General features: G+C 43.8%; 1 protein-coding gene across 2 annotated transcripts; it reads left to right on the top strand.

Moving 5' to 3' along the window:
* The first annotated feature begins 548 nt into the window (after nucleotides 1-548).
* On the top strand, nucleotides 549-11,631 carry LOC149322178 (melanin-concentrating hormone receptor 1-like). Of its 2 annotated transcripts, none has more exons than XM_089507802.1 (2): nucleotides 549-621; nucleotides 10,427-11,631. In XM_089507802.1, exons 1-2 carry the CDS (start codon nucleotides 549-551, stop codon nucleotides 11,467-11,469), a joined length of 1,116 nt encoding a protein of 371 aa, XP_089363928.1. In that variant the 3' UTR covers nucleotides 11,470-11,631. The 2 variants fall into 2 exon arrangements, with proteins under 2 accessions (XP_089363928.1, XP_089363934.1); XM_089507808.1 differs by having other exon boundaries at nucleotides 561-621; nucleotides 10,430-11,631.
* The last annotated feature ends 1,171 nt before the right edge of the window (nucleotides 11,632-12,802 follow it).

The following is a 12,802-nucleotide window of genomic DNA, read 5'->3' as shown; positions in this document are numbered from 1 at the left end:
TCTGGAAAGCTTCAGGAGATCGGAGAAGCCTTCAACCATCCTTTCAGAAGGATGGAAGCAGAGGATCTGGAAACCCTCAGGACTGGGGAGATGGATGGCCATCTGTAGAGGGTCCTTTGATTGGGAGTTCTTGCATGGCAAGATGGGGTCGGACTGGATAACCTTTGGGGGTCTCTCTTCCAGCTCTAGGGTGCTCTGAGAAGCCTCCAGTCATCTTTCCAGAGAATCACAGAATCTGGAAGCCCTCCGGAGTTGGGAGAAGCTTCCCATCCTCCTTCCAGAACTGGGCAGCTGGAAGCCTCTGGATTTGGGGCTGAAGGAGAACGAAGGGATAGGAGGGGGGTGTTGCTAAGGAAGCCCCTGGACTGGAGGGGGATTTCTGCAGAGACAGAAGAGCAAAGCTGGGCTGGGCAGACTTAGAAGAGCCTCCTGCTCCTGCTGCCATCTCTGCTGGACTTGGCCCAAGTTGCTGGGCCCCTTCTTCCCGGGCGATCTTCGTGGCTCCCTCCCTCCTTCGCCTCCCCGGTCTCCCTCGGCCAAAGGGAGCCATGGCCCTCGGGAACGGCTCCGGGCTTTCTGGGCCAGGGAATGCCTCCCTCTTCCCCGCCAGGAACGGATCAGGTAAGGCCCGGAGGGAGGGAGGGAAGCGAAGGAGAAGCAGGGGTTTTTCCCCTGGAGTGGGCTGGCTGCCCTTGCCAAGGAGGCTTGCCAAGAAGATGCCCAAACCCTCGCCTACCCAAATGTGGCAACACTTGGCGAGGCTAGGAGGGGGACTGGGCATCTTCCACCCACCTGCGCGACCTGCCTTTCCCCAGCCTACTTGCATTGCAAATCATGCAACCTCTTAAGAATTGTGGTTGGGTGCCGTCAAGTCTTTTAAGGCGACACTATCTATCAGGGGGCTTTCTTGGCAAGGTTCGCCTTTTGCTTTCCTCTGAGGCTGAGAGAGTGTGACCGGCCCAAGCTGACCCCCAGTGGGTTTCCATGGCTTATTCCAGCCTCGATCTCCAGAGGCATAAAGGCTTAAGGTGCTACTACGCCACGCTGGTGCTCTATTACCTCTACTGCCTCCTTGTTGTTGCTGTTGTATGCCCTCAGGTCGTTTCCGACTTAAGGCGACCCCTATCCTGGGGGTTTTCTTGGCAAGCTTCTTCAGAGGGGCCATCTTCTGAGGCTGAGAGAGTGTGACTTGCTCAAGGTCACCCAGTGGGTTTCCATGGCCGAGCCGGGATTCGAACCCTGGTCTGCAGAGTTCAGCACTTAAAAACCAGTGCAACACGCGGGCTCTCCTCCCGCTCTGCTCAGAAGTAACCCCGCTGGCGTCCGATGGGACTTACTCTAGACCAGGGGGGATAGGAATAGGGAGGCTGCCGTGAGTCGAGCAAAATGCAGCTGAACAAAGACAGAAGCCATAAAAGATGAAAAGGTGCCTTATTAATAGTGTGTCTCTGTGTATGTTTTCTTCAGCGCCTTATCTTCTCCCTCCTTCCCTCTCCCAATCTCTGTGTCTTTCTCAGCATCTAAGAAAGTAGACTCAAGTCTTGGAAAGCGCAGGCTGCCAGCTTCTTTCTTAAGTCTCAAAGATGCTGCAAGATCCCTTGGTATGCTCTCTCTCTTGGTTATCCTCCTCTTGGCTCGCCGGCCAGTCCTTGGAGATGCAACAGGTTGCAGGAACTATTTCCTTTCAGCACCACCAGCTCTGGACAGCTCCCCTGGGGCTCTTCTTCTGGGTTTCTTCTCGAGGCAGAGGGCTATTTGCCCCCTAAAGCGATGAGCCCCCTGAGTGGGTAGATGTCTGCATGTGTGTGTTGTCTGTTTTCAAGTTATTTTCGATTTATGGTGACCCTAAGGCAACCCTATCATGGGGTTTTCTTGGCAAGTTTCTTCAGGGAAGCTTTGCCCTTGCCGCCCTCTGAGGCTGAGAGAGTGTGACTTAGCAATAGCAATAGCATGTACATTTCTCTACCGCTTTGTAGTGAACCCAACACTCTTTAAGCAGTTTACAATCTGTAATCCAATGGCCTCCAACAAGTATTCATTTTACTGACCTAGGAAAGGACGCAAGGCTGAATCAACCTGGGAGCCCTCTGGGATCAAACTCACAACCTTGTGGCTGCAGGACCCAGAGGGAGAGGCGAAATGAAATAACATTTCATTATTATTGTTATTATTATTATTACAACCAGGGCACCTTACTTACTCAAGGTGGGTTTACCTCACGGAGCTGGGATCTGAACCCTGGTCTCCAGAGTCAGCAACAGCATGCTATTGCTAAGTCACATTCTCTCAGCCTCAGTGGGCAGCAAGGGTAATGCCCACCTGAAGAAACTTGTCAAGCCCAACCCCCAGACCATTACACCACACTGGCTCCTAGATATGTAGGGGACAACCACCCATTTTGAACCCTTTCCAAGGGCTTGTTTTAAATACCTAGCAGCAGGAGAACAGCAACAAGTCCTTGTTGACTAATTGGAAGAGAATAATAAAGACAGACATCCATGTCCTGGATTACTCCTTTATATTAAGGCTGACAATTCCTGGACCTTTTAGCTACATTTTTTTTGTCTCCTTGTCTTTCATTTAAAAAAAATAGTTGGGGTTTCAGTTTATTAAAGGTTTCTCATCCATTTACCAGCTTGCTTTTAACCTCCTAATTGACCCAGTGTATTTGTTTGGCTTCTCAGAAGTGTATCCCATTGGATTTGGTGGGGCATGCTCTCAGGTAAGCAAGCATGCGGAGAATTGCAGCCTAAAGAGATGTAGACTATGCTTTTGAGGCTATTAAATGGAGAGCAATTTATTCCAGCTACACTGAAGGCAGCATTTCATTTATTGTTTAAAAGGGACACATAGCTAACCTGCAGCAAAACAATAAACCTTAAAAGCTTTTTCAGCTCACACATTGAAACTGAGTTTTAAAATGCAGTTTTAAATGGGTGGCTAAGGAATTAAATGATGACATACATTAATCTTAGCAGTTCTTTAGTTTCAAAATATGCCTCCCAAAATACCAGTTCACTAACCATGGTGTTGGTTTTTGCGCTGGCAAAGGGTTGGAGAACTCTGGCTGGATCCACATGACAAAAACAATCCAGTTTGACACCATTTCAAAGACCATGACTCCATGCTATGGGATTCTGGGGGTTGTAGTTTGTTGTGGCACCAGAGCTACCACTCTGTGAGCTTGTGGGGACAAAGACAACAGCACTGATGATAGACACCCAGGGCATGTTTCATGCGTAGTTAAAAAGAAACCAAAGCGTGTATCTACATTATGGTTTGAAAAAATGCGTAAGTTAGGACCTAAGACTGTAATATTTCTTAGGAGGTAAACCTGTTATGCTCAACGTACTTACAAATAAGTACTCCTAGTGAAATCCATCAGTCCTGTTGAAGATTAGGTTATAAATCCCACTTTAAGGCTTAGGGTCATGCTGCATGTGAAGCAAGAGACTTGTTAAGAGTGATAAAGCAGGATGAGAGGTTTGGAGGAGGAAAATCCATTCAGTTTTACAAAGAAAAGTCAAAATGGTGTGCACAGCTCTTGAGATATCGTTAGCTATGGAAAGCAGTATAGAAACTGATATGGTTATCATGATAGAAAGAATGTTTGCTTTAAAACAAAGGAGACCTTGATTCATGTCCTCCCTTAGCCAAGCTCTTGGATTAGTCACAGTACCTTACCCAAACCTGTAGCTGCTGCCACACTGCAGATTTAATGCAGTTTGATACCACTTTAACTGCTATGACTCCATCCTATGGACTCCTGGGATTTGTAGTTTGTTGTGACATCAGAGCACTCTGACAGAGAAGGCTAAATATCCCACAAAACTATAAATCCCAGGATTCCATAGCATGGAGCCATTGGTAGTTAAAGCGGTGTCAAATTGCATTAATTCTGCAGTGTATATACAGCCATAGTATCTTTTGTTTAAAAAAATGGGGGAGGGGAGAGAATGGATTTTTTAAAGATAGAGCTTGTCAACTGCCCCATCAATTGTCAAGTTTTCATACCTATTATACATCAAGAAAGACAGACAGAAAGAAATGAAACTTATTCTAATGAACTCATGGCATTATTTCACTTGGTCAAAATGTTTCTGGCAGATTGAGGTGACCAATTAAAAGATTAAAAGTTCCAGCCTGAATAAAAATCTATAAAATAATGGAGGAAAATGAGAGAAGGATTTGCAAGGGAAGATGTTTTGAAATATTCTAATAAAGGCCACTTGACATGTTAAAGAGATCCTGTGTTACCCCCCCCCCCCTCGGTTTATACTGAAACAGGGAACTACATCCAGTGTGAACAGCCTGTGTAGTAGAGTTATCTGTACACACCACTGTTGCAGTCGTTCTTATATTTTAGGTTGTCAATTAAGTCAATGTAACATGTAGAAAAGCTTAAGCTTTTAATATGTTTCCTAAAGTTATGTCCAGAAGTGATAATAACAAAGAAAGATTAAACAATATGCAATTTGGGATGGATCATTGCTCTGTTTGAGCGAACCACCTGCAGAATGCCTGCTACCAGTCTATTAGTTCCAGTTCACATCTTGTTTGTAGTTGGCAGTGTTAGGCCAACTCAGTTAGGAAGCCCAATATCTGAAAATCCTACACTTGGAAGTATCTTCAAATCAACCTCTTTCAGAGACTTGTTCTCAGTGAATAGAGTCTTCTCTTTGACAAATCCTTTGCAAGCAGAGAATGGAGTTGGCGAGAGCTTGGGCAGAGAACACAGTTTATTTAGTATGATTTGGGTGATAGTAGCCTTTTATGAGCTTCTTGTACTAAGGAATGATCTGGGTGTGGAAAGAGAAAGGATTCAGCCAACCTGCTGCTACTTATGAGAAGCTCCCCATAATTACTTTTTAAATATTGTATCTCATGCCCAAATTGAATGTACAAGTTAAACCTTAGCATTAACAAAACAGAAGCTCTGTAAAAAACAGGTTATCTACCCAGACAAGTGAAATTGCACTGCTTGCACTTTTTGGACAATAATACCCACAATCCCCTCGAGGATTCTGGATGTAATAGGCCCCCAAGTATATTTTTCAAGCTTTGGTTTTTTCCAAGCTCTCTTGATATCTAGCAATGTCCCCAGCTAACTGTAGTACAAAAGCTTAAAGTCCATTTCTCCTTTGAACAATGGCCACCATTTATTTCTGAAAGTACCTCTCTGCCCTTTCTTTTATATGCCTTTTGTTCTTTTTGTCCCCTGCCAGCCTCACCATGATGTGGGCTGAACATTGTTCTGTATTTCAGATGGCACAGAGGGTGGGTGAGGAAATGCTGCAATGACATTGTGCCTTGGCATGAGTGTCATTTAGTAAGAGTCACAGGTGCACAAACCAAGATATCCTGCTTTTGGCATCAAGCTGACACAGATGAGCTGCATATATATCATTCCCCCTTCCCCCTTCATCTCTGGCAAGGTTCTTGTGCCTTCAAGGTGGGAAAAGGCAGAATGCCAAATTTTTTCAGCTTTTCTGGGCTTTTGAAGTGAAATATGAATCCTGATCTCCACAATGTTATTTTGCATCAACATGTGCAGAAGAAATTATCTGAGCAGCCTTAGGTTTTCTCAGGAGAAGGTGTATATGCCAAAATTCCCTCCTTCACACAGCTACTAAGAACAAGGGAAAAATGCAACTATTGTATTTTTATTGCTGTAATCTGCCTAGATTCCTTGTGATTGGGCAGGCTATAAATTATTATTATTATTATTATTATTATTATTATTATTATTATTATTTTGTGTATCAGGTCAGACTATTTGTTCTTTCAGGCCAGTATTTTCTACTTGAAATATCAAAAATTGAATTTATTATACAGTTGCATTTATAGTATATAATGTTAAGGAAAAAGCAACATGGGATATACAGTGAGTGAAATAAAACTTGTATGTGAGAGTCAGGGTGACTCAGCAGAAGCAATTAAGAGCCACACAGGTGTAAAAGGTAATGTAATTAACAAGTCCTCAATGCCAAGGACAGAAATGCAAAGTGGATAATTGAACACACCTGAGAATTGTTAAGTGGTCAAGGCTGAGATGATGAAATCACTAATTGTGGGTTGAACCAAGAGAACCAATGAGAGTGGATGTACACGCCCACTGGGTGGAAACTGACAAGAGTGGGTGGTATTATCCAAGGACTATAATAATGGCTATGAATCCCAATGTATTTTGTGGGTAGTAGTAGTGGGGAGTATTGTTGTATTGGAGTTGTGTTGGATAGTTTTGGAGCTGTATATAGTAGAATAAAGTAGATCTTTTATATAAGACTACTGAGTTGTCTGGTGTCTTGAGTGAAGAGACAAGAGCCAGCTGGATCCTGAAGAAGTGGGAAGACTTCTGTGGAAGCAAGAGTGAGAAGGCTTGGAGAGTTTGTCAGGGTCTTCAGCCTATTCTCTGTAACTCTGCTGCTTTTGAGCAAAGCTTTAACCACTGGCCAAAACTGGTCAGCGCGGTGCGTAACAAGGTGGTGAGTTCGAGCCAGAGGTGAAGAGCTACAACTCCCATCATCCCTGACATCTGTTCACCTAATCTGATAGATTGTGTCTCTTTAGGCAGGGGCCTAGAAACAATAAAGACAGGATCCTCCTCTTTACATATGATCATCCTGTGCTGGGATTGACAATGTGTGGGTCTCCAGGTGTTACAACTCCCATCAGTCCTATTATAGCTAATGCTAAAGGAGGATAGGATGAACAATATGTGGCAGGCCATAAAATTCACCATCCCTGTTGTATATGAAGTTGACATGCCAACTGTTAAAGTTAGCTATGCTCTCAGTGAGGGGGGGAAGCATAAAGATAACTCAGGGCAGTGAGCATTGGTAATGCTGGCTATGGCCAAGAGGGTTGATCTCCAAAATATCTGGAGGGCCAAAGCTGCCACATCTTTGGCTCTGAAGATTTTCATCCAGGATGTTATTTTCCTGCATGTATTGAAGATCACCTTACTGGGAATCTTTTGAAAGTACAGGATGTAACACTAGCAGTCAAAACTGCAGAAGTAAAGTCCAGCTTATCTGATGCCCCCCAGATGATTTGGAGTAGGACTCTCATCACCCCTACTGAACATAGCTCAGGGTGATAGACGTTATAGTTCAACACATCTGGAGGGCACCAGGCAGAGGAGTGGCTGTCTGAACTGAACAACTGCTGCCCCAGGGTTTCTCTACTTCCTTAATCCTTATTTTAAAGGCCTTTGGAAAAGCTGCAGATTTTATAGCACAGAGCTGTGTTCCTAGAGCCATTCAGGTTTCCAGCTGATAAACTGTTCCTAATAATCTTTGATATTCGTAGAAACCCAGAGGGGGGTAGCAAAAGAACTATGCTAGCACCCAGTAGGTAGTGGCATAGGTGGGTGGGAGAACAAGGGGACTCTTGAGTTAATCTCCCTACCTCCAGGCACTGAGAAATAGGCAGGGGACATCTGCTTTATAATAGCTGGAACAGGGCTATGTGGGCTTGACAGTGTTAGCTATGAAACAACAGGTCCCTTTCCATTTTGCTTGGGTATGATGGAGAGTTAATCAAACCTCCATAATGAGCCTTCCTTTGGATTAATAACTAGCTGGGACAAAGTGACTCCAGAGTTTCTGCATGACTGAAATGTGGGCAGATAATTAATCCTCCTTGAAAGGATTATCATACTAACACCTGCTTTTCTGAAATGGACAAGGGAGGTGAATGCCCATAGGGGAAGGAAAAGAATGTATTGTTCAGTGATATTTTGGGTGGATGACACATTGTGTAAACACCGGGACTGTTTGGAGCATTTACTCAAAATGTTATCCCTTGTCCATAAGTTAGATAGTCTTTCTTTAAATCCATTCACCATGTGGTCAATACAGGTGAATCAACACAGAGTTTTCTTCACAGGATCTATTCCCTTTTATTACAGTTTGTCTTTCCTTGGCATAAAGAAAGCAGACTTGCCAACATTTTTTCTAATAAAAAGATTTGTGTGACTGTGTGTGGGGAACAAATTCAGCAGGGTTGCTTTCTGGTTATCTCCAGGCTGGGGAAAGGTTCACCATACACATTTCTGTTAGCCATCAAGCTAATGATAGTACAGGTGTTCCAAGAATTGGGAAAAGGCTGGCAACCTACTTGTTACAAATCACTTAAAATATAAAGATGCTCATATATTCAAGATGCTGCTTAGAAATTTCATATCTGCAGAAGCAGCTTCAAATTTCCTGGTAGATATGGGTGAGGTGGGTAGCCAGATAAAGTTAGAGGACAGCTCTATTACAGCTTTAATAATTGCATTAAAAAGGGAATTTCAGCCAGTGGTGCATCCCTAACAAAGGACTCAAATTACTCTTCCACACAACTATTAAAACTACAGGAGATAATGGAAACCCACTGGGTGATCTTGGCCAAGCCACACTCTCAGCCACAGAGGAAGGCAACCCCCCCTCTTAGAGAAACTGTAAATCAGAAATGATTTGAAAGCACACAACAACAAAAACAACAGGCTTGCCTTTTCCACATTTGACACCTCCACTGGTTGCAAGAAGACTCTTAACTCCACAATATTTATTGTGGAGTCAACCCCATAAATGGCGTTTGGACAACAGGTAAACAATAGGTGCCAAGGCTGTCTGGTGTATAGAGGGGAAAAGTGATCTTTCAGTGATCACATCAAAGTAACATGGGAGCCTTTTATGAGATCTAGACTGAGCCTTTGGCACTTCTGTTGGTGCTTCACATGAAGTAGTGTCCTTCTGCTGTCCATCTTATATCAAACAGGGGCTGGTGGGTGGGAAGGTCCTTATCTCTTTACTTCTGAGACCCTGTCATAGAAAGCATCAGACTGTCAGAAGAGGTGGGAAGTGGACTATGAGCCATTGCCATGAGACAATGTTTTTAGGCTTGATCTATACCAGACACCAACCTGGACCTATCAATAATGTGTTAAAAAACTACAGGAGATAATGGAAACCCACTGGGTGATCTTGGCCAAGCCACACTCTCAGCCACAGAGGAACGCAACCCCCCTCTTAGGGAAACTGTAAATCAGAAATGATTTGAAAGCACACAACAACAAAAACAACAGGCTTGCCTTTTCCACATTTGACACCTCCACTGGTTGCAAGAAGACTCTTAACTCCACAATATTTATTGTGGAGTCAACCCCATAAATGGAGTTTGGACAACAGGTAAACAATAGGTGCCAAGGCTGTCTGGTGTATAGAGGGGAAAAGTGATCTTTCAGTGATCACATCAAAGTAACATGGGAGCCTTTTATGAGAACTAGACTGAGCCTTTGGCACTTCTGTTGGTGCTTCACATGAAGTAGTGTCCTTCTGCTGTCCATTTTATATCAGACAGGGGCTGGTGGGTGGGAAGGTCCTTATCTCTTTACTTCTGAGACCCTGTCATAGAAAGCATCAGACTGTCAGAAGAGGTGAGAAGTGGACTATGAGCCATTGCCATGAGACAATGTTTTTAGGCTTGATCTATACCAGACACCAACCTGGACCTATCAATAATGTGTTAAAAAACAGAATTCTTCGTGATTGGGCGGGCTAGAAATAAATCTTTATTATTTTATTTATTATATGTAAATGTTCCTTCTTTGGACTGCAGCTCTCAGGATCTCTTAGTTAGCATAGCCATTGGCCATATTTAAAGACTTTCAATGAAGGAGAGGCCATCACCACCTGAGGTAGTCCATTCCACTGTCAAACAGCTCTTATAGTAAAGAATAATGTTTGGAGTGAATCTTTTTTTGTGTCACTGGAGCAGCAGAAAATAAACTGGCTCCATCTTCTACTCTATCTGGGAGTTCTGACCCCAAAGAATACCTTTTACACATTCTAGATTTTTTTAAAAAAATGATAATGGGGAGGAGGATTGTTTAGATTGCATGGCTACCTCTTGTAGCAGGATCAGTCACCCCAACTCTATAGGAAGCCCAAGCAGGAGAGGTTGTAATGTGGCTATCAATGCTATAGTGTACCTCCAGTTTCAGAAGCAGCATGCCTTTCAATTCCAGTGGCTCGGAAACAGCAGCTCTTATATACTGCTTCTTGTGGGCAGCCTTGGCCACTGTGGGAAACAGGATCCTGGAGGTCTTTCATTTGACCCAGTTAGGCTCTTCTCCTTAAGACCCTGTTTATGTGTGAAAATTGAGTCTCTGATGTAGGATACTTGTGAACTGACCAATCCTTCCCTTCTGGAAACAATGCATAAATCCAATTGCTACTCCCAAACAGAATACACCCACCAAATTGTTTGCCCAGTATGAAGTCAATATTTATGTAAATCCCATTGATTCCATGGGGCAAGGTTGGTTGGGGGGGCAGCAATTGTATTCTACCTGGAAAAACAAATAGAACTTCAAAGTATTCACAATTGCTTATCTATTCTTCTTCTCTCTCCCCACCCCCACCCCCTTTTTTGGCAGTAGTGGAAAGGCCAACTTCCTACGCAAACGTGATTATGCCTAGTTTATTTGGCATCATTTGTTTCCTTGGCATAGTTGGGAACTTAGTTGTGATCTATACTATTATCAAGAAGAAGAAGCTGAGGTGCAAACAGACAGTGCCTGATATCTTCATTTTCAACCTGTCCATTGTGGACCTGCTCTTTCTGCTGGGCATGCCCTTCCTCATCCACCAGCTCCTTGGCAATGGCGCTTGGTATTTTGGATCTCCTCTGTGCACCATCATCACTGCTCTAGATACCAACAGCCAGATCACCAGCACCAACATCCTGACTGTCATGACTCTAGACCGTTATCTGGCAACTGTCTACCCCCTCAAGTCGACTTACGTCCGGACGCCATATGTGGCAGCCTTGGTGATTGGACTAGTTTGGCTCCTTTCTTTTCTTACTATCATCCCAGTGTGGATGTATGCAGGGCTGATGCCTTTGGAGGATGGGACTGTCCGGTGTGCTCTTCTGCTTCCTAATCCAGAGACTGATATCTACTGGTTCACTATTTACCAGTTCATGCTTGCTTTTGCCATCCCACTGTTCATCATTTGTGTGGTCTACTTTAAGATCCTTCAGCATATGGCCACCACAGTAGTGCCCTTACCCCAGAGGAGTCTCCGGGTCCGCACCAAGAAGGTCACCCGGATGGCCGTTGCCATCTGCTCTGCCTTCTTTATTTGCTGGGCCCCCTTCTACATCCTGCAGCTAGTGCATCTTGGGATAGACACTCCTTCTGTTGCTTTCATCTATGCCTACAATTTTGCCATTAGCTTGGGCTATGCCAATAGTTGCCTCAATCCTTTCCTCTACATTGCTCTGAGTGAGACCTTCAAGCGTCAGTTTATGGTGGCCATCCGTCCAGCCAAGGAGCAGTTTCGGGTCAAAAACAACCACCACAGCACAACAGAGGCCAGTGTGTGCTTGAAGCTGGCACCAGAATCCACCCAACAGACTCAGTTTTTGGAGGAATTCTCTCCTCAGGCTTTGCCTGTGGCAGTTGCTGTTCATTAGCTGGTGTTCCTGCAGGTTTGGTAGTCCTGCTGTTACATGACCATGAAATATTTTCCTTACACAAAATCTCACTGTAGCATGAGCCAACCAAGACTCCTGTTAGGCGATGTGAGGTGTCAATGGAGGCCAAAGATACATGTTTTGCAATTGCTTCTTCTAAGACAGGATAAATAATAATAATAATATAATAAAATTTTTATTTATATCCCGCCCTTCTAGAAATCAGGGCGGCTTACAACATGGATTAAAATACAATCAATATACATGGATGAGAAGTGGAAAGCATTGCTGAATATACAGGGAATCCAAGAATGCAGCACAGTTTACAAAAAACCTAAAACTGAGCCATCAGAAGTCATGATGATTCAGCTGCTCTCCCAAAGACATGCACACTATCAAAACAACCAGCAGATAAACGGACATGAAAGGGATGGGAAAACTTGGAAAGGCAACTTAGTGGCTTCCACCAAGCAAAACAATTTTCCTCTAAAGCAGAATAACATGCCTGCTGCAATGGAACACCTCTGCCAATGGGCATTATCAGGAGATGAGCCAAACCATATGCTTGGGGGAAAAACCTGTGACTTAATTAGGGACAAGGACATAACAAAATGCATACAGGACTAGAGAAACAGCATCAGTAGTTTTGCCATCCTGGATCATTTATGGCAAGCTTCCAGTTAATTACATCTCTAGGACTCTTTCCAACTTCTGATCAGGAGTGTATCTACACTGTAGAAACAATGTTGTGTAACACCACTTTAAGTGCAATAATAATAATAATAATAATAATAATAATAATAATAATAATAAAATTTATTTGTATCCCGCCCCTCTGAGAACAATCGGGGCGGCTAACAAAGTTAAAAATACAGAACATATAAAATCCCTAATACCCTCCCCTCCTTAAAAAAGTATTAAATCCAATACAGTATTTAAAAAGGCACAAAACAAAAAATACACAAACATACAGTTAAAAACTGACCAAAAAGTCAGCAACATCACACCCGCAAACAATCAGTGGGAGCAGCAGTATCTTTCCCAGATGTTCTTCTAAGGCCGGGTTCTCTATTCTGGGAAGGCCTGCCGGAAGAGATCCGCCTTAACAGCCTTTTTAAAGCTGTCTAAGGATGTAAGTAGACGGATCTCATCCGGCAGGCCGTTCCACATTCTGGGGGCGACGATGGAAAATGCCCTCTGGGAGGTAGTCGAAAGCTTAGATTTTTGTGGCTGAAGTAGGCCTCTCCCAGAGGAGCGGAGTGCGCGGGGAGGATTGTAGGGGAGAAGGCGGTCCCGGAGATAGCTTGGACCCAAGCCAATAGCTCTATGTTCT

The sequence above is a fragment of the Sceloporus occidentalis genome, unplaced genomic scaffold (assembly GCF_023333645.1).
Source record: "Sceloporus occidentalis isolate IW3139 unplaced genomic scaffold, rSceOcc1.0.p SCAF_1, whole genome shotgun sequence".
Taxonomy (NCBI): Eukaryota; Metazoa; Chordata; class Lepidosauria; order Squamata; family Phrynosomatidae; genus Sceloporus; species Sceloporus occidentalis.
This window is presented reverse-complemented; position numbering and strand designations above follow the sequence as displayed.

Coding starts and splice junctions, on each gene's coding strand:
- LOC149322178 (XM_089507802.1), top strand. CDS start 549: ATGGCCCTCGGGAACGGCTCCGGGCTTTCTGGGCCAGGGAATGCCTCC. Junction 622..10,426: donor CCCCGCCAGGAACGGATCAG/GTAAGGCCCGGA, acceptor CTTTTTTGGCAG/TAGTGGAAAGGCCAACTTCC.